Source organism: Notamacropus eugenii, chromosome 1 (assembly GCF_028372415.1).
Source record: "Notamacropus eugenii isolate mMacEug1 chromosome 1, mMacEug1.pri_v2, whole genome shotgun sequence".
NCBI classification, from domain to species: Eukaryota; Metazoa; Chordata; class Mammalia; order Diprotodontia; family Macropodidae; genus Notamacropus; species Notamacropus eugenii.
In genome coordinates this window covers 252,261,085-252,287,806 of record NC_092872.1, presented here as the reverse complement: position 1 = coordinate 252,287,806, position 26,722 = coordinate 252,261,085, and the positions used below count along the sequence as shown (strand labels likewise).

The following is a 26,722-nucleotide window of genomic DNA, read 5'->3' as shown; positions in this document are numbered from 1 at the left end:
AGCAAATATTGGGAATGAGAGGCGCGTGGTTACATAAAAAATCTCTAGGGTGGGAGAAACTATAAGTGAAGAGGATGAGGGAAGGACGTTCCCTAATGCACAATGGAAAGAAAATGGATCAAGAGAAGTTTCTGTAATATCTGGGGTGGTCTCCCTTCTTGGCAAGTTTATCTCATTGGCTTGTAGTTCCCAAAGCTGCACCACCTCTTGGGGGAGGGTAAATGGAAACAAGGACTCTGAAACTGACTGGTATTGGGCATTCTCTCACCCTTAGCCTCAGTCACACTATCTTAGCTACTAAAATATCCTACCCCTGGGCTACAACGGTCACGCTTGCTAACAGCGAATGACTGTCAATATTCAGTTACCAAGTGCACTTGCCCCTCTCCCCCGTTGCCCCCCCCCCCCCACTGTCCCCTAGGACCTTTCTTTTTAAAAATAAACGCAGAAACAACTTAGCTGTCTATGATTCAGAGTCTGAACCAGATACAATCTAACCTAGCTTTTATCATTACTCACCCTCTATTTTTTTGTATGCTACCTTGTAATGTGGAAGGATCAACACATTTCATTAGGGTATGCACTCAGAGGATAATTTTTAAAAGGCAAACATTTAATGAATATTCACTCATAAAGGGCATTGTTTTTATTCAGTAAACTCAAATAGCTAATTTAAAAACTGCATTTTAAAGACTTGAGTTTGAATCCTGCCTTGGACACTTAATGAGTTCTGTGACCTTGGGAAAATCACTTAACTTCTTTTAGCTTCAGTTTCCTCATCTACAAAATGGGGATGATAATAGCACTTGCCACCTAGGATTGTGGTGAGGATGGAATGAGATCATATTAGTAAAATGCTTTACTGACGTTAAGGTGTTATATAAATATTAACTACCATTACTATTTCTACTGTAATTACTATTATTAAATAAAAATTTTGAAACATTAGACTGTGCCTGAGCATACTCAGCACAAGCTGTGTTCGTAAATATGTTTGTAGTCTCAAAGGGCAAGCTTAGTAACACTGAGGTAGTCTAGCCCCTAGATTCATGGGCACTCATTTTTACTTGTCAAACCACTTCTGAAACATACTGCCTTCATTCCAAGACTACAGCATCCATATTCATCCACTGTGACTCACTCTCTCTCAGGCTACTTTCATCCTTACCATCATCACTGCTTCTCTTGCCATGTAATGGGCTCCCAGCACCTAGTCCTGCCTTCAGCAACCTCAAAGCCCCATTCATCTGTCCTCTGCCAACTATGATGGTTCAAATACTCCCCATGGAACTTTAATCAAGGGCTTCTCCTTCATCTGTGAGAAGGAGGAAGATCATTAATCTCTCTGTACCAGGGGCAGCACTGAGGTCTTTCATTTTAGTGTCTAATAGGTTGTTGAGAGCAGTACTCGTAGTTGGCATTTAACAAATACTTATTCATTCCTTGATATCCTGATTGTAAGAAGAACCATTTTATAGATTATGAGTATGGAAATAATTGATATCATAAGGTTTTATTCCCTGGTCGGGTAGCTAGTTGGCACAGTGGATAGAGGGCTAGACTTGGACTCAGGAAGACTTATCTTCTTGAGTTCACATCCAGCCTCAGAAATTTACTAGTTGTATAACCCTGGGCAAGTCATTTAACCTCTGTATGCCTCAGTTTCCTCATCTGTAAAATGATCTGGAGAAGGAAATGGCAAACCACTGCATTATCTCTGCCAAGGAAACCCCAAATGGGATCACAAAGAGTTGGACATGATTGAAGCAACCAAACAAAAACAATTCCCTTGTCAGATCACATCTGGGATTCTTTGTTCAGTCCTGGGCACCATATTTTAGGAAGGTTATTTGTAACCTCCATAGATCTGGAGGAGGGTAACTAGTATAGCAAAGTGATTGGAGAGCCTCTCATGTGAGGAGTAGTGGAAGAAATTTGGCTGATTAGCTTAGAGAAAAGAAGCCTTAATAGGGACATGATAACTGTTTTCTAGGATTTGGAAAGCTGTCACACAGTTAAGGGTCCCAGTGGGCATAACTAGGAACAATGGGTAACAGCAGACATGGACTCAGTTTTTCCTGACAATGAGTTGTCGAGAACTTGTTGTCTGCCGTCCTAGGAGGTGGGGGAACCCCCATTATTTGAGGTCTTCAAGCAGAGGCTGAATGTTCACTTGCAGGGTCTGTTTTAGAAGGGCCTCTTGTTTAGATATGGGTTAGCCTCTGGCCTCTGGTCCCTCCCAATTTTGTGATATATTCTGTGAACTCACAAATGCTGGCACCTAGGGGACTGCATGAAGTAGCAAGGCCTGGCTCTTCCTTAACCTTATGGGGAGCTGATAATTTCTGCCCTTGAGCCTCTATACATTCACTTTCTGGAGCCAATGACCTTTCCCACAGTTAGCCTTTTTCTCATTTGATCTCTCTCTGCTGTGTAGCCAAGCAGCTGAATCTTTTTATTTCTTCCCTGCCCTGCTGATAAGGAGGTGGCACAGTGGATAGAGTGCTGGACTTGCAATCAGAAAAGACATGAATTTGAATTCTACCTCATACAAGATCACTCAGTCTCAGTTTTCTTATTTGTAAAATGGGAATAATAATATCACCTACTTCACAGGGGTGTTGGGAGTCTTAAGTGAAAGTTATGTAAAGGGCTTTGCCAATCTTAAAGCAGTGCGTAAATGGTAACTGGCATTGCTGTTCAAAGTAGTGATGATGACTCCCATAACCACTTGCCTTTTATAGGGAAAGGATGTGCTCTTTGGGCACGCTGATAAAAGACAGTTTCTTGTGTAAAGCGCAAGGGGAACAACAGTACTGTGCTTAATTCCCCAAACACTGAAAAGTTTATACAGGGAAAATGCTTTGACTAAGGAAACCTAGGAGTCTTGGTATAGAGGGTAATTGCCTGGTGGTGAGGCAACATGGTGTTTGGTGGGGAATCCTTTTTGGCATGGTTGATTTAATGCTCAAAAGCTTGCAGACCCAACCAGGGGGCTGAGTTCATGTTCTCCGGTAGGCTGGAAACTTCCTGGTGGAATTGCGGTTAACAGCAATGTTAGTTTCTGCATCCTATTTCCTCTATGTGGCCATAAGGGTTGAACTTTCTTCTCCCTTCCTCAATTCTAATTCTTCAAATCTTTAAAGGCGATTCTGAAAAGCCAGTGGGAGGGAAAATCCTGAATTTGACCTTTTCAGCTAAATGAGAAGGGGCTGCTAGAGCCTTAAGAAGCCTTAGCCTCTGGGGAGGAAGTTGCCTTCAGACTGAATCAGCTATTTCAGGTATGAAGTGGCAGCCCTTGGCAATGAACTTAAACTCTATCTGATGGCTGCATTACCATCTGGGATCTCAGTAATAAAATCCAAGGGAAAGTGGCTTGCCTACTTCTGTGCTTGTGTGTGGATGCATGTACAGAATGACAACTGATCTCTAACCATGGCTCCTTGGATTCATTCATAAAATGGAACTGATTTGTGGAGTCCAAGTAAATGGATGAGCTGGCTTCAATGTTATTGCTGAAGGTCCATTAAAGTTACATCTGTAACCCAAGATTCAGCCCCATGAAAATAAACAAATCTTCTTCCTCACATATTTTTGTACCTGCTGGATAGTTCCACTCGTCTGAACTGCCAGCCTTTGTAATTCAACATGGGCAAAATCTAACTTATGACATTTTCATTTACATGTGTCCAAACTTCCCTATTTTTGTAACTGGGGTCCCAGTAGCCCATGCTTATAACCCATAGTCATTCCTTCCCTCCCCTCCCCTCCCCTCTCCTCCCTTCATTTTCCTAGTGGCCTAGAGAATTTAAGTTACTCGCCCAAGTTTACACATAGACAGTAAATGGAAGGCATGATTTGAATCTAGGTCCTCTGACTGCAGAAGCAGTACTCTTTCCATTGTACTAGACTGCCTCTCCTATGGTACCTCTCTCCAGGACTATTGAAATAATCCCCCGCTTGGTCTCTCTCCTTTCAGTCTCTCTCCTTGCCAGTCTACTCTCTACACTGTAATCAGAATGATCTTTCTAAGGGACAGATCTGACCATATCACCCTCCTACTTGACAATTTTGTTTGGCTCCCTGTAGCCTCTGATGTTGAATCCAAACTCCTCAGTCCTCTTTTTAAGGCCTTCTATTGTCTGGTTCCAACATACACTTCTAGACTTTTTTTTCATATGATCTCCTTATCATGCTCCTTATTTCAGTCAAACTGGCTCAATGTTCCTTTCTGCAGCATTCTGTGTCCCATATCTGAGCCTTCACACAAGTCATGCTCAGTGTTGCTTCTCAGAGGCAGCTAAGTGGTGCAGTAGATAGTCTACTGGAATCAGGAAGATCTGAGTTCAAATCCAGCCTCAGACACTTACTAAGCTTTATGACCCTGGGCAAACAATTTAACTTCTACATGCCTTCATTTCCTCAACCGTAAAATAGAGATGAAAACAGCACTCACTTCACGGGATTATTGCACAGATCAAATAAGAGACTTATAAAGCACTTAGTACAGTGCCTAGTATATAGTAGGTGTTTAATAAATGTTTGTTCCCTTCCCTCTCCTTCTTTCAAATGGAGTCAGTCTTGCTTGATCTTTTCAGTTTTTGTTATTTTTGCCCTCCTCAGATTAGATTGAATTGACTTTTCTGCATAAATGTTGCATCTCCACAGTACCATGGAAGCACCATGAGGCTAGGGACTGCTTCACTTCTTTCTTTTCATCCTGAGTCTCTAGAACAACAGGATTCCCTCCAGATTCTTTATTGGAATAAGATCTGTCACTTGCATGTTGCCATCACAGGTGCAGAGCTGTGATTGCTAGAGAAGAGATTTGGGGTGAAATCAGATACACTCAAATGTATTTTGAAGTCTATGGCAATTAAAGAATTTTGATCAAATCAGCAACAGGAAGATCAAACAAAGACTACAAGAGCTGTTCTGAGTGGCTGGGTCTGTGATAAGAGATAGAGGAGAGAAAATAGAATTAGTCATCCATCGTTTTACATCTTTTTTTTCTCAAGTAAAGGTAATACTTTAGACTGGAAAGGATGGAACAAAAATGGTTAATGGCAAGATGAAAGCCAAGATGAACAGATGAGTCAAGAAATGGTAAGACAGCACCTGGATGTCCTCAAAGAGTTTAATGTCCTGAATCTAGGTGAGACATACCTAACAAATGAGCATACGTAAAAAAATCAGTCAGGATCTATAAGTAGCTCATTCAGGTTGCCAAGGGATGGTGAGCTCAAGAAGCAAGGATATAAAAGTAGTCTAGATCTGTGGCATTCATCAGTCTCAGCGACAGCTATGAGTTTCAAGTGTGGTGGTACCAAACTGGGTTCCTTACTCCTGTCTTCCTCAAATCTCTTTTAACTGTGGAGTTCCCATCAACATCACTGCTTATCTCAGCTTTTATACAATCCATGGGGCCAGGGTAATTTCTTGAGATTTTCTTGCAAACCAATGTGGATTCCTCACTAAAGTTCTCCACACTCACGGTCCCATTTTCTATTTCTATTTTAAAATTTTTATTGGCTTCTTTTACATTGCTATGTTTTCTGCTACAGGATGTCCTGGGTACTTTTTCAGGGTATGAAGGATGGTCATTCTCTCCACACCCAAAGTAAGAGACTGGCCATGCTAAGACTCTACACAGTCAATTTATTCAATTTGATCATCTTTAACAAGGTAGATCTTGTTAGATCCACTAAGGATTATGTAATAGCAACTAGGTTGTGCAGTGATTAGACTGCTGGACCTGGAGTTGAGGGCCTGAGTTCAAATGTGACCTCAGATACTCGTTATGTGATCCTGAGCAAATCACTTAACCATGTTTGCCTCAGTTTCCTTATCTGCAAAAGGAGCTGGAGAAGGGAATGGCAAACCACTCCAGTCTTTGCTAAGAAAACCTCAAATGGGGTCATGAAGAGTCAGACCTGACTGAAAAGACTAAACAAGAATAAGAACAAATGGTTCAGAGAAGTGAGATTTAATATTGTTTTTCATTGGATTAGAGGATTTAGAGATGGAAGGAATTGTAGAAGTCAGCTAGTTGTGCTTCCTTGTTTTATAGCTAAAATGATGGCAGTCTCTAGAGGTAAAGTGAGTTGTCCAAGATAAAACTGATAGTAATTCAAATGAATTCAAATGTAGGTGGCGGTGCTCCTTCCACCGGGAGGAAGCATGGTATTTACATAGCACGCTATGATTTAGAAATAATTTTAAATAATAACAACAGCAGCATTAAAAACATCCAACATTTATATAATGTTTTAAGGTTCACAAATTCTTTTAAATACATTGTCTAAATAGGTTATAGGGTTAATGTATTGTAGATACTCAGGTGGGAGGGATCTAAGAAGACATTGAGACCAACCTTCTCATTTTGCAGATAATGAAACTTCCCTTTTCTCTGGAGCTCTGGGACCCTCCTGCTTGGCTTGGGAGGTGGCATTACTAGGAGACCTTACCTACCTGGCATGAGTGTGTGTTTCTGAATAAGTGAAGCTTACTATTCACCTGTCCTGGACCCAGTCATAAGATTTACATAGAGAAGATCCAAGCTAGGAGCGTTGGTTACTGGAGAAGGGGCATATCAAACAAAGTCTGAGACCATGAAACAGATGGGAGTCATATCATGCCAGCAATAAGCACAGGCAACTTAACCCCAGGGATAGGCAAAAAAGGAAGACTTCTGCTCTTGATTCAAAGCCAATGTTTCACAGAAAACTAAGCAAACAGAAGAGCTGATGGATGAGTTCAGGCAGCAACTGAGCTCATTCATTTAGCCTCTGGTTTTTTGGATCAAGTTCATTTTTTGCTAAAGAAGGGATGCTGACCATTATCTCTTCAGCTTCAACTTCAACAATTTCAGCATTTTAATCGTAATGAGAAAATATTTTATTTGATTGCTTTAATGAAAGCATAAGTAGAATATAAAGTCCCTGAGGAGAGGTATTGTTTCATTTGTTTCTTTGTATCTTTATTATCTTGACTAGTGTCTGGCATCTGTTGTTCAGTAGTTCAGTCTAACTCTTTGTCATTTCATCTGGGGTTTTCTTGGCAAAGATACTGGAGTACTTTGTCATATCCTTCTCTATCTCATTTTATAGAAGAGGAAATTGAGACAAACAGGGTGAAGTAACTTGCCTAGAGTCACACAGCTAGTAAATGTCTGAGACCAGATTTGAACTCATGAAAATGAGTCTTCCTGATTCCAGGCCAGGCACTCTATCCACCTAGCTGCCCATCTGGTACATAGGAAGTGCTTAATAAATATTCATTGAATTAAATTGAAATTAGGAAATTTAATGGAAATACATGCCAAGACAAGTTAACAAGCATTTATTAAATCCCTACTATGTGATAGGCATTGTGTTGAGCACTGGAGATACAAAGAAAAGTAGAAAAAATCCTTGTTCTCAAGGAACTCACATGCTAATTGGGAAACAACCTACAAAACTTATGTACATTTAAGATGTGTACTCTGTAAATGGGAGGTAAACATATAGGGAAAACGTTAGTAATAAGGAGGACCAGGAAAGGCTTCTTGAAGAACGTGGGATTTTAGTGGAAAATTGAAGATAGCTAGGACATAGAGAGGATAGCTAGATAGAGTGCTGGGCCTGGAGTCAGAAAGACCTGAGTTCAAATCCAGCCTCAGACACTACCTATGTGACCCTGGGCAAGTCACTTCACCCTGTTTGCCTCAGTTTCCTCATCTGGTGAGCTGGAGAAGGAAATGTCAAACCACTCCCAGAGAATCCCAGGCATGGGGGAGAGCCAGTGCAAATGTATGGAAGTAGATGATTGTATGTCTTGTTTGAAGAAAAGCAAGGAAACCAGTGCAATTGAATTACATAGGACACCAAAGTAAGGTGTGAGAATGCTGGAAAAATAGGAAGAGGTCAGTTTATGAAGGTGCATAAGGAAAAACCAAACACGTTCCTAACAGAGCTACCCAAAACCAAGATGGGTTCTTTTCATATATGTTTCCTTCTCACTGACCATCTTTAAGGGGAAGCTGAATAACCACTTGAAGCTATCATAGCGGTAGGATTCTTATTCTAGTCCTGATTGGACCAAGGGGCCTCTGAGGCTGCATCTAGAAACTTTGCGGTGTAGGTCATGGAAAACTGTAATAGGAGTCTGCAAGATCTAGGTTCTGATTGCACCTCTAATATTTATTCACTGTGTGACCATGGGGAAATCACATAACCTTTCTAATCCTCAGTTTTCTCACCTGTATAATGGAAATAATGCCCATAGGAATTACCAGTCAATGTTGTTCTGAAAATCAAACAAAGTACTTTATAAACTCTAACACATCCTATCCAATTCATTTCTTCCTATTATCATCATTATTCTTCTCCTCCTCCTCATTGCTTTTCTAGCCTTTGTTTCCTGAGTTCTCCCCACTCTCTCTTTAGCCCTAATTTACCCCTGAAAAAGCTGCAGCTGCTATTAACCAAAGTCTTCCCATGGGCCATGGTGGTGCAGAGAGGAGTGGGAGGGAGAGCATTCCCATGGGATGTTGTGGCACAGCTCCAGACAGAACTAATTTGAGACAAAAGTCTGTAGCTTCTCAGTGCTGAGAGACACTGTTCTTAGAATCTTTTAATTAATTAATTAATTTTTAGTTTTCAACATTCATTTCCACAAGAGTTTGAGTTTCACATTTTCTCCCCATCTCTCCCCTCTGCCCACCCTAAAGACAGCATGCGTTCCAGTTACCCCTTCCCCCAATCTGCCCTCCCTTCTATCACACCCCTCCCTTCCCTTATCCCCATCTCCTCTATTTTCCTGAAGGGCAAGATAGATTTCTATACCCCATTACCTGTATATCTTATTTCCCAATTGCATGCAAAAAATGATTTTTAACATTCATTTTTAAAACTTTGAGTTCCAACTACTCTCCCTTCCTCCCTCCACACTCATCTCCATTGAGAAGGGAAGCAATTCGATATATGTTATACATGTGCAGTTATGCAAAAGACTTCCATAAAAGTAATGTTGTGAAAGATTATATTTCACTCCATCCTATCCTGCTCCACATTTATTCTATTCTCTCTTTTGAACCTATCCTTTTTCAAAAGTGTTTTCTTCTAATTGCCCCCTCCTCCTATTTGCCCTCCCTTCTATCCCCCCAACACCCCACATATCACCTTCTCTTCTACTTTCCTGTAGTGTAAGACAGATTTTCATAGCAAATTGAGTGTGCATGTTATTCCCTTCTTAAGTCAAATGTGATTAGAGTAAGCTTTACTTTTCCCCTCTCACCTCCCCCCTTTTCCCTTCCATTGAAAAAACTTTTTCTTTCATTTTTTATGTGAGAGATAATTTGCCCCATTCTGTTTCTCCCTTTCTCCTCCCGAAACATTCCTCTCTCACCCCTTAATTTTATTCCTTTAGATATTATCCCTTCCTATTCAACTCACCCTGTGCCTTCTGCCTATATGTGTATAATCTCTCAAACTACCCAAATACTGAGAAAAGTCTCAAGGGTTACAAATATTATCTTTCTATGCAGGAATATAAGCAGTTCAGCTTTAGTAAATCCCTTATAATTTCTCTTTCCTGTTTACCTTTTCATGGTTCTCTTGATTCTAGTGTTTGAAAGTTAAATTTTCTAATCAGCTCTGGTCTTTTCACAAAGAATACTTGAAAGTCCTCTACTTCACTGAATGACCATTTTTCTCCTTGAAGTATTATACTAGTTTTGCTGGATAGGTGATTCTTGGTTTTAATCCTAGCTCTTCTGATCTCCAGAATATCATATTCCAAGCACTTTGATTCCTTAATTTAGAAGCTACTAGATCTTGTATTATCTTGATTGTGTTTCCACAATACTGGAATTGTTTCTTTCTGGCTGCCTGCAATATTTTCTCCTTGACCTGGGAGCTCTGAAATTTGGCTACCATATTCCTAGGAGTTTTCCTTTTGGGATCTTTTTCAGGAGGTGATCAATGGATTCTTTCAATATTTATTTTACCATCTGGTTCTAGAATACCAGGGCAATTTTCCTTGATAATTTCTTGAAAGACGATATCTAGGTTCCTTTTTTGATCATGGCTCTCAGGTAGTCCCATAATTTTTAAATTATCTCTCCTGGATCTATTTTCCAGGTCAGTTGTTTTTCCAGTGAGATATTTCACAATATCTGCTTTTTTTCATTTCTTTGATTTTGTTTTATAACTTCTTAATTTTTCATAGTCATTAGATTCCATCTGCTCCATTCTAATCTTCAAGGAATTATTTTCTTAAGTGAACTTTTGGACCTCCTTTTTCATCTGGCCAGTTCTGCTTTTTAGGGCATTCTTCTCCTCATTGGCTTTTTGAATCTCTTTTGTCATTTGGGTTAGTCTGTTTTTTAAAGTGTTATTTTCTTCAACATTTTTGGGGTTTCTTTTAGCAAGCAGTTGACTCGGTTTTCATGATTTCTTGCATCACTGTCATTTCTCTTCCCAATTTTTACTGTACTTCTCTAATATGATTTTCAAAATCCTTTTTGACCTCTTCCATGGTCTGAGACCAATTCATATTTTTCTTGGAGGCTTTGGATAGAGGAGCTTTGACTTTGTTTTCTTCTCTTTGCATGTCTTGGTCTTCCTTGTCAGCAAAGGAAGATTCTATAGTCTGATTCTTTTTCCAGTTTTTGTTCATTTCCCCAACCATTTACTTGACTTTTGAATTCTTTGTCAAGGTAGTTTTCTGCTTCCAGTGGGGTGGGGAGTGTACTGTTAGTCACCCAGTGCCCCTACAATCTGTGGTCCTAGAGTTCTAGAAGCACTCGCTGCTACTTCCCCTGATGCTGCCGTGACTGCCTCAGGTTCCTACGCTCCTTCCCCCTCTGCCGACCTGGAACTGAGACTGGACCACCCTATTCTCTCCCACCTGTTCCACAGGTTTTTTCCACTGATCTTCCAATTTGTTCTTGATGTTTTGGGATCATGAAGTCTGGAAACCTCCACAGGTGTGAGAGATTCAGTCCCCCAAAGGCCTGCTCATGTCTGGTCTGTGCCAGCATGGCCCAAACTGGACTGTGCTCTGTTTCAAGCATGATAGACACTTCCCTGCAACCTTCCAGGCTGTCTTGGGCTGGAGATTTGCTTCACTCAGTCATTCTGTGGATTCTGCAGCTCCAGAATTTTAGAGTCATTTTTACAGGTATTTGGCTGGGCTCAGGGAGAGCTCTAGAAACTTTGTGCTGTTACTTTGCCATCTTGGCTCCACCCCTCATAGTTCTTAGAATTGAAAGGCCTCGGCAGTCACGATGTCAAAAGTATCTACCAAGGTCAGTGAGCTGAGATTGTTGACCTGAAGCTTTGTGGGGTCTGAATTGCTAATGATGAAAGAAACCAGGTCAAAAGGAGCAGCAGCAACAAGGAGCACAGAGAGGCTAGAAGAGGGAGGCAAGGTCTGGCATTGAGGAATGGAGATCTTGATACTTGGTGCTCATCAGATTATCTAACTGGACCATGGAAATTCCAGTTTGCTCGAACTCACCATTTGACTGTGGAGCTTTTAAGTCCTTCCAGTGAATACTCTCTGTTGTCTGGCCTCATAGCCCTCTGCAGCTAGAGATTTTCATCCCCTAATTTCATCTCCATTATTTAAAGTCACTGTCAAATCTACAAGATGGCAGAAACTTGCCTTTGTCCACAGCATACACTAAATATCATTGAAATGTATGTTGATATTTCATCTGTGCTTTTCATTACAATTTTAATGGGTTGCTATGGCCACCCAAAACACAGGGTGTCTATGGACACCCACTGTGGCCATCCTTTGATTACAGGTCTCTCCTAAGTAACCTAGGCTGATCATAGGTGACAGATATGGAACTCCTTGCTACCCTAGACTCAAAACCTTTTAGGTTTGGCAGAACCTTCTAGAGCTTGATTATCTCAATCTCATGATAAGGCATTAGGAAAAGGCTTTAATTGAAGAATGGGTGAATACAAGAATGTCTATAATACAAAAATGATATATAAGTGAATTAGAGATACAAAGGAGTGTGCTGAAAGGTCTGATGAGAGTGGGGCATCAGAGAAGACTTCTTGGAGAAGGTGACATCTGAGCTGAGCCTTATAAGCTGGGATTTCAACAGACAGAAATGAGGACTAAAGTATTTCAGATAGAATTCCATTAACAATCACAAGAATCACATGCACAAGAAACTAAGAGATCATTTTTCATGATGCAGACCTGAATGGAATCCTCTTTATAAGTAAGGTTACTTTTTACTGATCATCTATCAGTGAGAGAGACCCCCTCCCGAGACTTTCTATGAGGCTTTTCCCAATTTTTTTCTTCTTGAGTATTGCTATTTTGTTAAGATTTGGGTCTGTTGCCTGCCTTGACAAACCCCTTCAAGGAGAAAATAATCAGGTAGCAATTCAATTCAATTCAGACCAAGTCAAGTCAAGTAATCATTAGAATCAGAAAGATTTGAGTTCAAGTTCCACCACAAAAATTTACTAGCTATGTGACCAAGGATAAATGTTTTAATTTCTCTGTGCCTTAGCTTACTTATCTGCAAAATACAGGAAATTAAGTATTAAGTGAGATACTTAAATTAAGTATCTTGCAAATTCAGTGTGAAGATGAAGTGAGACAATTTATGTAAAGTTATTTTCTAACTACCTCCTTCTACTTTACACGTTATTATTTTTGAGTCTGAAACAGTGAGTCTGCACGCAGTAGGTACCATACATATGTTTGTCTATTTGAACTGAATCATTATGTGCCTCTATTCCCAGCTAGTACTTTAACTTAGTTTGTCCAAAGGAACTAGGGTGGGGTAGTTGATACAGGTATGACTATCTATTTGCTAAATGACCTCTGGGGCAGCTAAGTGGTGCGGAAGTTAGAATGCCTGGCCTGGAGTAAGGAAGACTCATCTTTGTGAGTTCAAATCTGGCCTCAGGTACATATTAGCTGTGTGACCCTGGGCAAGTCACTTTACTCTGCTTGTCCCAGTTTCCTCATCTTTAAAATGACCTGGAGAAGGAAATGGTAAACCACTCCAGCATCTTTGCCAAGAAAACCCCAAATGGAGTGGGACAAAATTCAACAACAACAACAACAAATGACCCCTAATTAATACCTTTGACTTTCCCAGTTCTTCTTCCTTCTGACCTTTTTCTCACTGTGAGTTATTACTTTTTTTTTTTGGTAATTCCTGATTGCCATGGGAAATAAAATAATTAATCTTCAAATAATCACAGAAGCATAGAATTTCACAGTTGAAAGGGACTTCAGTAGTCTCCTTGTCCAACCCAAACTGGAATATATTCCTTTTTATATCATCTGACAAATGGACATCCAGCCTCTGCTTTTCAACCTCCAATGGGGGAGAATCCATAACCTTCAAGTATGATCTCCTGTATTTTTGGACAGCTCTAACTGATAGAAAGTCTCCTTACTGTCCCCACTCCATATCAAGGCATAATTTACCTCTTTCCTTTGCTCCTAATTTTACCCTTGAGAGTTAAACAAAAAAGTCTATTTTCTCTTGCATGTCATATATTTGAAGGTAGCCTTTCGTGGTCTGTCCAACCTCTGCCTACTTGAACTCTCTTTCCTTTAAGCTAAATGTCCCCACTTTCCTTAGCCAATCCTCATATGACATGGACTCAAGGCACTTTACCATCCAGGATATCCTCTTCTGTATACTTCCCAGCTTAAGAACATTTTTCCCGTAGGGGTAGGGGTAGCCAAGACGGCAGAGTAGAAAGACACACATATGCTAGCTCTCCCCCCACAGCCCATAAAATACCTCTAAAGAAAGACTCTCAACTAATTCTAGAGCAGCAGAAGCCACAGAACTACAGAGTGGAGGAGATTTCCAGCCCAGGGTAACCTGAAAGGCCAATGGGAAATGTTTGTCACACCAGATGCGGAGTGGAGCCCAGCCCAGCCTTGGCCACTCAGCATGGCTCGGCTCTGGGAGGAGGACACAAGCCTGCCTCAGGGGTTGAATCTCCAGTCCCAGTAGCAGTGGTTCCCCTCAACCCACAGGTGCCAGAGGTCACTGACAGGGTTTTTTCAGCTGCCCAAGAAGGGACAAGGGCCTTCCCATAGCTCCTGCCAGAGGCCGCATTAGGCTGGCGGCAGCAGTTCCCACAGTAGTTGCTATAGCAGCCCACATCCATTGTTGGATCATAAAACCCCTGGGAGCACTGAGCAGCTGACTTTTACCTCAACCTTGTGTAGAGGCCCTGTGGCAGCTGATCTTTATCTCACACTGAATGATGGCCCTGTCCCCATAGCTTTTTTGAATCTCAGCCCCTAGTCCTGGCTTGGCTGAACTGGAGGCGAGGTGGTTGTGAAGAGGAAACTCGGCTAAGATTCTGGGCATAAAAATCTCTTCCTACTCCCAGACCAGTGTGCGTGCTTGATTGTGCCACCTTGGAGGAACTGAGGTCTTGCAGATCCCCAGAGTATACCCTACTCTTGACAAAGGACCCAAAAGTCAAGTAACTGGTTGGGAAAATGCCTCAAAAAGGGAAAAAAATAAAACTATAGAAGGTTATTTTCTTGGTGAACAGATCCTTTCAGATGAGGAAGAACAATGCTTACCTTCAGGGAAAGACATAAAAGTCAAGGCCTCTGTATCTCAAACATCCAAAACAGATATTCAATGGTCTCAGGCCATGGAAGAGGTCAAAAAGGATTTTGAAAATCAAATAAGAGAGGTAGAGGAAAAATTGGGGAGAGAAATGAGAGAGATGCAAGAAAATCATGAAAAGCAAGTCAACACCTTGCTAAAAGAGACCCCAAAAAATGCTGAAGAAAATAACACTTTTGAAAATAGCCTAACTCAACTGGTAAAAGAGGTTCAAAAAGCCAATGAGGAGAAGAATGCTTTAAAAAGCAGAATTAGCCAAATGGAAAAGGAAGTTCAAAAGCTCACTGAAGAAAATAGTTCTTTCAAAATTAGAATGAAACAGATGGAGGCTAATGACTTTATGAGAAACCAAGAAATCACAAAAAAACCCCAAAAGAATGAAAAAATGGAAGATAATGTGAAATATCTCATTGGAAAAACAACTGACCTGGAAAACAGATCCAGGAGAGACAATTTAAAAATTATGGGACTACCTGAAAGCCATGATCAAAAAAAGAGCCTAGACATCATCTTTCATGAAAGAACATCTTTCCAAACTGTCCCCAGGACTGAACACAATGCTCCAAATGAGATCTGACCAGGGAATAGTATACAGTGACCATCATGTCCTTGTTTCAGGGAACTAGGCCTCTCTTCTTATAGTACAGCATTACATCAGCTTATTTTTGGCAATCAACTCAATACTGACTTATATGGAGTTTGCTGTCTAAATCTCCAGTGTTATTTTTTCTCTCTCTCTCCAGACAAAATACTGTTTGACCATGATACCCTCATTGTATACTTATAAAGTTGGGAGTTTTTTGGACCCAGGAATGAGACTTTATATTGAGCTTTATTATATTTCATCTTATTAAACTCAGTCTAGGGTTTTCATTTCCCAAGCTCTCTTTGTATCCTTATCCTGCCATCCAAAGTGTTGGCTATCCCTCCCAGCTTTGTGTCATTTAAAATTTTAATAGTCATGTCACATATGGCTTCATCTAAGTCACTGATAAAAAAAAATGTTAAGTAAGACCAGGCACAGACCCTTGAGGAGCTATCTATAGACTTCCTGTTAAGCTGACATTGAAATACTAACTACTCCTCTTTGCGTTTGCACATTTGATTCATTCTGAATCTCATTATATTATCATTGAGCCTATGTTTTGCCATGTTTTCCACAAGAAGAGTATGAGATAGTGTATCAGATTGTTTGCTAACATCTGGGTAAACCATATTGATAGCCTCTATCTAGCTTAGTAATCCTGTCCATAAAATGATATATAGTTAGTCTGGCATGACTTGCTTTTCAAGTTGGCTCTTGGTCATTGCCTCCTTTGAATGGTCATAGATACTCCCTCTACTGATCCATCCTAGGATTTCCTGGGATTGAAATCAAACTCACTTTATTACAGTTTTGAAATTCTTTCTTGTAAAAGAAAAGGAGATTAAATTTGCCCTTCTCTAGTCCTTTTCCAGTGTCTGTGACCTTTAAATATCACTGACAGTTTCTTAGCCATTGATTAATCTAAACCAGGGGATCTGAATTTATCAAAGTCAATTAGACACTCTTCTCCTGTGTCCTGGGCTACCCCTGGTATCACAGCCCTATTAACCAATTCTGTTTTGTCATTTCCAGAGTAACCAACACTCTCTCTGGGAAATAAAAACAAATAGAAATTAGGCAGCTCTACCTTCTCCCTGTCGTCAATTATTATCATCCCTTCCAAAAATTTGTCCAATGATGCTATAGATCCTATAGATCTATGATTAGATCTATTAGATCTCATCTATGGACCAAATTAACTAATATACACAAAGTGCCTCATAAAACTTAGACTGTTACTTAAGTGTAATCTATTCTAGGGTAGTATGACTGAGAGGATAGAGGGCCAGCCTTCAAGTCAGGAACACTTGGATTCACATCCTTTCTCTGATATAGCTGTGAGACCATAAACATGTTGCAACCTTTCTGTGCCCCAGACAACGCTATCAGAGAGATTGTTGATTCGCATGGTTGGGGCAGTTACCATACTGTCTAGAGAATTTACCACATTGGTGACATCCCATAGTTGGGTTTTGAAAATAAAGTTCAATGCATATTTTTTAATCTAAAATAATCACATGATGGCTTGTCTCTTATAACACATCTTTATACACTTCCTATTTTGGTCTTGGAACAGCCAGTCCTTAGGCTAATTCTTGGGATAGAATTGTATGGCATTTGTGTTTTGTGAGCCTTAGTGGTTCCCATCTAAAAAACTGTACTTCACAGGAACATAAATTCAGAGCTGGAAGAGAACCCAAAGGTCATGCATCCAGCTCTTTTTTTTTTGTCTCTGTCTATTTCTCTCTCTCTCTCTCTCTCTCTCTCTCTCCTCCTTCATTTCCTCCTCTTTTCTCTCCCCTTCTCCCCGCTCTTTCTTTAACAGATGAGGAAACTGAGGTCCAAAGTCCATACTCCACTCTTTCTACCCCTGCTTTTGTCCTACTGCCATACCCTTTCTGCACCCAAGGTTACATCTATACCACAAAGAGGCATCAGAGGAGGAAGCTTGTAGAGGTAGAACCATAAATCCCTCTCCTCCCTCCATCAAAATGTCATTAAGAATTTTATTCACACCACCAAGGAAGTAAATTCTGACCTCAGAATTATTTGAATCATCTCCCCTTTTCTTTGCTGTTCTCAGCAACTTTTTATGCCTTTTAGATCAGTTGCTGTATCTTACATGACTGAATGTGGGCCAAATGCTTGTGGGCTTGGCAAGGGGGGCATGTAATAATAATAACTAACATTTATATAACATATTAAAGTTGGCAAAGTGATTTTGTGAGTTAACTCATGCAGTCATCGTAGTGATCCTGGAAAGTAGGTGCTGTTATCATCTCTTTTACAGATGAAGAAACTGAGGAGGAGAGGTAATATAACTTGCTCAGGGAAACACAGCAAGAAAGTATTTGAGGGAGGATTTGAATGCAGGTCTTCTGAATCTGAGTCCATTATGTTGCTTGCCTGCCTAACAGGAAAGGTTAGAGAAAAAAAAGAAAAACAGAAAGGGAAGTGGAAAGAGAATTTAGGGAAGGGAACTTACAGGCTGTCTAATTCCTCCCTCTCTCATTTGACCAAAAAGAAGAATGAGATCCAGAGAGGCTGAGACTTGTCTAGGGTCAGACAGGTAGGAAGTGACAGAGGCCAAGCCTTTCCTGTGAAGCACAGAGGAACTGATGTGAAGGCTCATGGAGCTGACCCTTGTCCCTCCCCTTTGCTCCACATGGATGGATGCAATATTTTACAGAATAAGAGTAATTCCCAACTGCCTTATTTCAGGTGGCTCTGGTTACCTGGAAAGAGTCTCCCATTGGTGCTCCTAAGTGTTGGCCCCAAGGCTAAGGCAGTCGGAGTATTTTCTGTGTTTTTAAGAGAATCAGGAAGCAGGCAGACTTATATCTGGTCCTTCTCAGAGAGATAGTGCAAAGAACATTGGTTTTAGAAAATACTTGGGGTTCAAGGCATAGTTCTGGGGTTTACTCTGTGGCCCTGGCTAATTTTCCTCATCTATCAATTAGGGATTCAGAGACCCATAAAAAAATTAGGGAATTCAGAGACCCATAAAATCTTCGATTCAAAACTGGATGGAAACTCTGAGACTGTCTACTCTACTCCCCTCTCTTTTATTTCAATTTTTTAAAATCTTCCGTTTTTAAAAAAAAGGAACCCCAAATTTCTCTCTCTTCTACTCTTATGATTTAGAAGAAAAAATGCCCTCCCGACCAATATGCATAATCAGACAAACAAATTCCTGCATTGTCTGTGTCCAAAAATGTGTCTTACTGTTCAACCTGAGCCATCCATCTCAGTCAGGAGATGGGCAGCCCAGTTCACCTTCAGTCTTCTAGAATAATTTTTATCAGGAAACCTTTCTTTTTAAAGATGAGGAAGCTGGGGACCAGAGAGGTTAGGTTACTTGCCCAAGGTGACACAGTTGTGTATACTTGCCTACCTCATAGTCGTCTTGTTAACTGAGTGCTTTGAGAACCTTAGTGCACTCTCTAAATCAGTGTGAGCTTTTCTCTGACCAATGGGCTGGGAGAGAATGGAATATCCTCCCCAGTTTCACATCCACTTCAAGTCTCCATTGCATTCTGCTTTGATGATCTTATTTACGGCCTTTGGAACATCCTCTATACGGAGATGCTTCCTTTGTAGACTTTTTGTTCTGTCACTCTCCTGCTGCTTCTAGAAAAGTCTGGAATTGTCAATAGTAACAAGAACCAACATTTATTAAGCCCTACTAGGAGTGAGAAAGCCTGCCAGACCCTGCCTATACAAGTAGGAAGAACAAATGGTTACTGCCCTCCCAGCACTTGCAATCAGACATGTTTCCAGATAGCTGTGGTAGGAGTTGAAATTGACTGCGTGAATACAGCATGGTGTGTGTGTGTGTGTGTGTGTGTGTGTGTGTGTGTGTGTGTGGCTGGCTGGGGGTATGTGGTGGGGGAGAGCTCTGATTTTGGAATCAGGAAAGATGTGAGTTCAAATCCTATACTCATTTACTGGCTGTCTGTGGGACCATGAGTCAATTATATAACCTAAACCTCAGTTTTGTACTTTGTAAAATGAGAATAGTAATGATGGGAACATGTAATCTCACAGGATTATTTATAAAAACAGAATGAGATAAAAAGCCTAAGCAATATTTTTTTCTTTTCTTTTTGTCACTTTGACATTATATTTTTAAATTTTCAATTCCAAATTCTTTTCCTCCCTCGAGTCCCTCCCATACCCAAGCAATATGATACCCATTATATATGTGAAGTCATGCAAAACCTATTTCCACGTTAACAGGACAATGTACTTTCAAGAGTGCTGAACATACATTCAAGAAATACCTGATGCTCAGTCCTGCAGCTGACAATTCTAGTTGAGTGATGGACAAGTCACTTAACCTCCTTGTAAAATGGAGCCATTAATAACGTTAGTGCCTACCTTACAGGGTTGTTGTGAGACTCAAAGACACAATGTTTGTCAAGTGCTTGAAAACTTTGAATTATTCTGTAAATGTCAACAATTAGTGTATGTACGATGCTCAGCAAACCTTAAAGCATTCTATCCATGCCAGATGTATTATACAAGAAAGGTGAGGTCATGTTTAACTAGAATTCTAGCTGAAGAAGACTTCTAAGGTGAGGGCCATAAAGGACAGGAAAGATGTATGAAGGAGAAACAGGATTCGAATCTAGATCCACTATGAGGGCATAGGCATTGTAGAATTTAGCGAGCTTTGTCACAGATTGGCTGTGGACTCTTGGGTTTAGAGTCTGGGTCATGGAACTTTGCACATGGTAGGTGCTTAATAAATGCATGTTGTGCTGGATGGTGGCTTTAAAGTTTGGCTCTAAGTGATTTAAGGGTTTTCTTCATTTGGTAAATGAGATTAGGACTACTCTCTGTGTAATTAAATTTGTGTCATTTTATTAAATGATGATGGGACAAATTGGGTTCCATTGGTGACTAGTGGCCTGATCTTCTGATTGTCACCAATTTCTGGAAATAAGTGAATCACCTGATTTGGTAGTGTAGGTTTCAGATAAAATAGATGAATTGACCATTAGATTCCAGCTTGGTCTTTCTGTTGGCATAGCCTCCCTCTGTTCAGATGATACTTGAATGTGGGCCTAACCTGCTGATGCAAAGGGCCCTTGTTTTTTGTATTTTGCTGAGCATGGATCTCTTTCTGACATTTCCTCAGCTTTGGTGCATGTGCCCAAGAGTTGTGGTAATTCTCCCTCGATGATGGCTGATGAGATGAATGGCACAAAGAATTCAAATTGATCAAAATAGAGCTGCCAAGAGACTGAAGGGAAACAGAACATTTGCCATCTATGAGATGCTTCTGCTTTTTTCAATATTAAAGAACTTTAAATGCCCAAATCCTTAGTCATAAAGGCACACACAGAGAGAAACATGGGAAAGTTTATGAGATTAGAGGATCCAAGGTCATGGAATATGGGATAGGTGAATTTTGATAAGGAATGTGTGTGAGTGTGTGCGTGTGTGTGGAGTTGGACAAAAACCGGATATAGGGGGAAAATGCAATGTTAAAATATTCTAAAGGAAGGTCTCCAATAATACTTGAAATCCAAATAGTGTTCTAAAGTTTTGCAAAATGCTTCACCATGGTATAACGAGCTACAGAATTGGAGTCAGCGGAATTGGGTTTAAGTCTCATATCTGCCGTTTCTATCTCTGTGACCTTGGGAAAGTCATTAAACTTCAATAAGGCTATCTTTCCTCATCTGTGAAAGGAAGTAGTTGCAGTAAATCACTTTTACAGCCTTTTGCAGCTCTAAACATATGATACTATGATCCACTGTGTGAAGTAGGCATGAATATATTATTGTCAGCTCTGCTTTGTGATGATGAAACTGAGGGTCAGAGTGGTTATAAATTGCTTCTAATCGTACATTAGGAAGGGCAAAAGATGTGATTTGAATTAAGAACTTCCTGACTCCAGATGCAACACTCTATCCATTACACACACTGTCAAAATAGATCTTCTATGTAAGATTATCACTATTTAGAATAATAATAACTAAAGCATTTTAAGGTATATAAAGCACTTTAGAAATATCTCATCTGATCCTCACCAAAAATGAAACAAAACAAAAAAGCAACACTGAGAGGTCTTTGATATATTCAACTCCATTTTACAGATAAGGAAACTAAGGCACAAAAAGATTAAGTGGCTTACCTAGGGTCACTTGGCTTTTAAGTATCTGAGGCATGATTTAAATCCAGTTCTTCTGGATTCCATGTCCAGCATTCTACATGTAACTTTAATCTAGGGAGAACATGATCTAGAATTACAGAGGATGAGAAGTCATACCAAAGTTGCTATTTGTACCTTTGGAAGATTTACTCATATCAGTGAGGCTGGAGAATTGTTGAAATTTCCAGCTATAGAATTTTAAAATCAAATGGTCATTCTAACAATATACAATTCATCACAAAGAATTCAACTGATATCCCCCCCCACAAGTGTCTCCTTTTGGAGAAAGAAAAAACGATGTTGAATTTGTCCTACTTTGGTAAGCAATGATCCTGGACACCTCACTGTCCTGGTATTATTTTTCATATTCAATATTCCATAAATGATGATGCAAAAATATTTTTTCCTTTCTAATTGAATAAAAATATTGGGATTTAAGTTCATCTCATGTGGGCTTACTTGGGACAGTTCCTGGGAATTACAGAAGGACAGAGATGATATACACTTTATCTTGTACTCATATAATCTTGATTTCTGCTAGGTCTCTGTATTTTAGAAACCTTTCTCTTGTTCATTCTAATTTCATTCATAGCAGATTATGAGTATTTGCTATGGCAACATCTACTAATTTTTTCCCCTTAAATTTTTGTGGATCAGTGGTTTCTCCAGGCAATTGTGGACTCAGGTTTTATTTGTGAAAATGCTGTAATTCCATCACAGTCTATTTGTTGAATTTTCTAGGATATATTGAGGGCTGCATTTATAGGGAAGGGATTTGTTTTATCAGTATGTCAAAGAGAATGTCTTTTTAATTCTAGCTGTCAAATCCAGTCTGTTAGGTATGCTGTAGGTGATAAATTTTTGCAGCCTGCCACAATATATTGCTGTTTCTTATCATGATTTTATTGATCAATAAACTCAGGTACTTTAGGGATAACCTGTCTCTAATCATTGGTGGCAATGACATATTGACTTACCATCGTAAACCTTTCTTTATAGATACAGATTCTAATGATCAGGAATATTATTATTTCCATTATCATCATCAAAAAGTAGTTGAAATATTCACTTCTCCTCGAGGAAGCCTTTCCTGATCCTCAAATCCTGGCCATGATGAGCTACCCCCAAGGGCCTCATAACATTCACTCTTCACTTTCTTCTCCTCTGTTGTATGACAATCCTAAGACATTCGATTTAGAGCTGGAAGAAACTCTAGTGACCATCTAGCATGGTCTTTCATTTTTGTTGTTGTTCAGTTGTTTCAGTTGTGTCTGACTCTTCATGACCCCATTTGGAATTTTCTTAGCAAAAATAATACAGTAGTTTGCCATTTCCTTCTCCAGCTTATTTTACAGATGAGAAAACTGAGGAGTAAGCAGGAGTAAGTAATTTTGCCCAAGGTCACACAGATAGTTAAGCATCCAAGGATGGATTTGACCTCAGGTCTTCCTAACTCCAAGTCTAGTGCTTTATCCATTGACCTCCTAGCTACCCAATCCTTCATATTACAGAGGAGGAAACCGAGGACCAGAGAAGTTGAGTGATTTGCCCAATACCTATCTCACAGGTACTGGATATCAGAAATGAGATTTGAAATCAGGACATCTGTGTCCAGATTCTATGCTCTTTCCACTACCTCACTCTGTATATTACAGTTTTCTGCATCTTTCCCCACTACTAAATTGTAAAATTCATTAAGATAGGTGTTTGTTCTTATAGAAACTTCATATTCCACATGACACTTTGCACCCCGATTCACACATAGCGGGGTTGTCTTTTGTTTTTGACTGGGCCCTGAATAAGCTGATGATTTAATGGACTTTCTAATGATCTGTTTCTCTCTCTCTCTCTCTCTCTCTCTCTCTCTCTCTCTCTCTCTCTCTCTCTCTCTCTCTCTCCCTCCCTCCCTCCCTCCCTCCCTCCCTCTCTGTCTCTCTCTGTCTCTCTCTCTCTGTCTTTGTCTCTCTCTCTCTCTGTCTCTCTCTCTCCTCTCTGTTTTCCTGTCTTTTTTCTTCCCTGATCTTTTCTCTCCATTCCCTTAATCTTTTCCTTTCTCCCTTCTCCATATTCTCTCCTCTACTTCACTTTTCCTTTCTCTTTTTCTAGATATCCGTGGATTGCAGAGCTTTCTGGACCAGGCCTCCAGGTTGGGGCTTGATGTATCTTTACAGAAGGTGGACAGGAACATCAGCCGGGTATTCACCAGCCTCTTTACCACCATGAAGACCGAGGAACTAAATCGCTATCGGGATACACTACGTCGGGCCATCCTGCTGCTTAGTCCTCATGGAGCACAGACATTCATCAATGAGGTCAGTGAGTCTATTTATTTGTCATAGAATGTAGTAGAACTTGACCGGGTGAGCTCCTGGATCTGGAATTGCGCTGCTGGAAGTTCTTCTTGAGGCTGTTTTTCTTCTTTATTATGAGGCTCAGATGGTCTTGAGTTTGCTGGCTGTTAGAGGTGCACCAAAAAGTGGGACTGCTATTCATCATCCTACAACCTTGGGGGTGCCAAACTTGGTTCTCTAAGTGTATCTTTGTTTTTACCTTGAAATGCTGTGTTGGTGTGGTGAACCTTGATGATGCTGGGGGACTTAAAATATTTTAATCTTTTTTAGAAACAGAGACGTTTGCTATACTCAAGACCCCTATGATGTTAATGGTGCCTGTCACTTGTGGCCCAGTGAAATTGTTTCAAAGGTCAGGGACAAGGCTTGAGACCTTTTTCTCACCTCTAAGTTCCACACATCCTTTCCTCCTGCTACTTTGAGATCTATCAAAGTACAATTATTCTCAAAGCTGTTTTGTATATTGGCAAATACACTCTTAACATGTGTTAGCACACCAAAATTGTACATTTGTTGATCCTAGCAAGGCAACCAATTAATTATGCTTGCATTTATTCTTTGGTTCCTGAGGCTACTTATTTATTACTTAATATTAAGGTGAATTTTAATGACTCATTTGGTGTAAGAGCTCCCGGTATGTACAGAAATTATCACTTAAGTAAACAGATCATTAAGTTGAAACCAGAAGAGTCAATATGCAAACATTGTATTGATGGCTGAGGGAGTCAGTTGGTGAAGGACATGGGCAAGATGACTGAAGTTAACTTAATTGTTGTTTAAATGTTGAGTTCCATTAAAGGCACAAATAAGGGTGATGGATTTCTCCAGTGCATGCTGGGCTTTTTACGGATCTACACATTTTCTCTTTCCTCTTTCTGTCAATCTCCATTTATCTGTCTCTGGAGGCTGTTTTCTATTGTAGACTGAACTTTCTAGGCTGTCTTGGGCAACTTGGCTGCCATTGGTTTTTACGTCCTCTTTGTGAAGAGGGTCTGGTAAGGGGAGGCATTTTGCTCAAATGTCATTTGCTGTTTCACCAGCAAATGTGAAAAACTTTGACTTTGCAATCACTGGATGGTTGTTTAAAATGTTAACTGCAAAGCTGGTGTCAGAGAGAAGAGATAAAACCTTAGAGCCTATGGAATTCTGAAATGTCCCCCATTTAGAAAGGCTGATAAAGGGGAGGGGGAAAAGTGAAAGCTTAATAAAGTTCTGGGCAGTGATAATATGACATGGAGGACAGACAGCAAGTGTATTAATAATCATCTGTAATGTGCATCTTCTTGAACTAAAGCTTTAGACCATTAAGTGACCCCTGGGGTGAGTCACTTTAAGTGGAAACTTAAAAACATGGCCCTCAGGGTTTCAGATGGGCACATGAGAAATAAATTGTGGTGGATTATAAACAGACATTCTCTTTTTTATTAAGTCATTTTGTCCCTGCTCCATGTTAAGAGTCCTGAAAGTTATACAGGCAAACATCACTTAATAGGAATAATTGCTTCCATGAAAATATAATGTTGGATAAAGTAATGTTATAAATATTATAAATACAGATAAGTTTTGTAAGAACAAAGGAGAATTGAATAAATGAATTACTGACTAGAAAGCATTCTTTAAGTGCTTTTTAAGGAGCCAAACACTATACCAAGGGCTGAGGATAAAAATAGGAAAAGCTAGATAGTCCCTGATTAAGGAGCTCACACTCTAACTGGGAGAGATAACACAAAAAAGGTCCACGTGCAGGGCAGATGGAAAGAGCCAGAGGCCTAAGGGTTCTGTAGTAGGGATGGGGGGATGGCAAGATTTAGAGGTTTTTAGGTTAGCTGCGGTTGCCTTGTAAGGTGGGACTACATTTCTGCCCCCTCTCCCCCACCCCCGGCTTTCTTTGCATTCCTAATGCTTGGCACATAGTAGGCACTTAATAAAAGCTACTTGACTGAATGGCAGAATAAAAAGTGGTGGGACTGGATCTCAGAGCTTCTCAAGAAAGTGATCCAAGTGATGTTATGGGTGAGGGAGACTGGCAATGTCCTAGCTCAAATGTCGTGATGAGGGAGCCAACTGGAGGCAACTCCAGCAAACTCTGGGCACTCTGGGCATAAAGAAAGCTGAATCTCCCCTGATCAAGGACAGGTTTCTGTTTGGTTTTCATATCTCCAGAACATATCACAGGGGCCAAACCATAAGGGGTACTTAATACTGGTTTGTTGATTGAGTTGAAGTCCCGGTTATGCTTTGAAGGCACAGCAGGATTATAGCATGAAGGCAGGTGGAGGGAGTGCTTGGGAAACAGATGACTTGTATGAACTCACAGAATCAGAAGAAAGCAGAATGAAATCAAGCATATGAAAGTCATCCATTTTGTGAGAGGAATGGGGAGAAGCTGATATGAGACCATGCTGACATCATGGAGAAGGGTATGGGAGAAAAGAAGGGAAGGGATGAGTTGGCTTATTCTCAGGGCATAGAAACAGCAATGTTGGCCCAAGATATGGAATAGCTCAGCTATAATTTCTAAATAATTTCTTGCCAGAGCAAAGTATTATTTGGGATACACTATGACACCTGTTGGGAACACTTCTTTTGCATTTTTTAAGCAGGGAGAAAGGAAGGAACTCATTAAGAACTCGGATATCCAGAGGGACTCAACAGTATCAAAAGTAACCTAAGACTATCCCTTAGATCATGCTTGGTTTGTAGATGTTTTCAGTACAGTCCAATTTTTCCTGGCACTCTCTGTTACTTGCACAGTTCTTCACAGATATGGAAACACAGTTACTGTGAGCCACTACAGAGGCTACCCAGCTGAAGCCAAGTAGCAGAGTGAACAGTCACTAACCCAGCCCTTCTTACCTGCCCTGGGACTTGTCCTGTGTACATAGTGCTCAGAAAGAGGTCTCAGAATAAGTTGAGGAGGGAACTGGGAAAAATTCTTGGCTTCCATTAGATACAAAAAAAAGACATTAGTCTACCGGAACGGCTTCCCAGCC

At 40.3% G+C, this 26,722-nt stretch overlaps 1 protein-coding gene across 4 annotated transcripts in view; it reads left to right on the top strand.

Annotated features, from left to right (window-relative positions):
- GRID1 (glutamate ionotropic receptor delta type subunit 1) overlaps positions 1 to 26,722 on the top strand; it is a 1,146,328-nt gene that overhangs the window by 522,753 nt on the left and 596,853 nt on the right. For all 4 annotated transcript variants that reach the window (XM_072628547.1, XM_072628546.1, XM_072628545.1 and 1 more), the window contains one exon: positions 23,485 to 23,690. In XM_072628547.1, the coding sequence (XP_072484648.1) occupies positions 23,485 to 23,690 (206 nt within the window). The remainder of the gene's footprint in view (positions 1 to 23,484; positions 23,691 to 26,722) is intronic.